The sequence below is a fragment of the Limulus polyphemus genome, unplaced genomic scaffold, assembly GCF_000517525.1.
Source record: "Limulus polyphemus unplaced genomic scaffold, Limulus_polyphemus-2.1.2 Scaffold110386, whole genome shotgun sequence".
Classification (NCBI taxonomy): domain Eukaryota; kingdom Metazoa; phylum Arthropoda; class Merostomata; order Xiphosura; family Limulidae; genus Limulus; species Limulus polyphemus.
Window position 1 is genome coordinate 1 of NW_013775982.1, and position 726 is coordinate 726.

General features: G+C 34.6%; 1 protein-coding gene across 1 annotated transcript; it reads left to right on the forward strand.

Annotated features, from left to right (window-relative positions):
• Positions 1–8: 8 nt before the first annotated feature.
• Positions 9–716, forward strand: LOC111084748 (sperm surface protein Sp17-like; the record flags this gene model as incomplete). Its single annotated transcript, XM_022381325.1, has 1 exon — positions 9–716. A coding segment is annotated over exon 1 (592 nt), but the record flags the coding sequence as incomplete, so codon positions are not given.
• Positions 717–726: the final 10 nt, after the last annotated feature.

The window sequence follows — 726 nt, forward strand, 5'->3', positions numbered from 1 at the left end:
GCATCTTCAAACATCAGATATTTATCACAAACAAGAAGCGTTCCAAGAACTAAATGAATCACCAGATGAGAACAATGAAAATTTGACTATAAGCTCTCAAAATGGGTTAACAGAAGAGAAAGAAATGGAAAATGCTGCAGTTAAAATCCAAGCAAACTTCCGCGGTCATTTAATTCGTAAGAATCTTCAAACATCAGATATTTATCACAAACAAGAAGCGTTCCAAGAACTAAATGAATCACCAGACGAGAACAATGAAAATTTGACTATAAGCTTTCAAAATGAGTTAATAGAAGACAAAGAAATGGAAAACGCTGCAGTTAAAATCCAAGCAAATTTCCGCGGTCATTTAGCTCGTAAACATCTACAATCCACGGGTATTCATCAGAAGCAAGACTCATTCCAAGGAGTAAGTGAATCACCTAGTGAACATAATAAAAATTTGATTATAAGCTCTCTAGATGGGTTAACAGAAGACAAAGAAATGGAAAATGCTGCAGTTAAAATCCAGGCAAACTTCCGTGGTCATTTAATTCGTAAGAATCTTCAAACATCAGATATTTATCACAAACAAGAAGCGTTCCAAGAAATAAATGAATCACCTAGTGAGAACAATGAAAATTTGACTATAAGCTCTCAAAATGGGTTAATAGAAGACAAAGAAATGGAAAACGCTGCAGTTAAAAACCAAGCAAATTTCCGCGGTCATTTAGCTCGTAAACATCT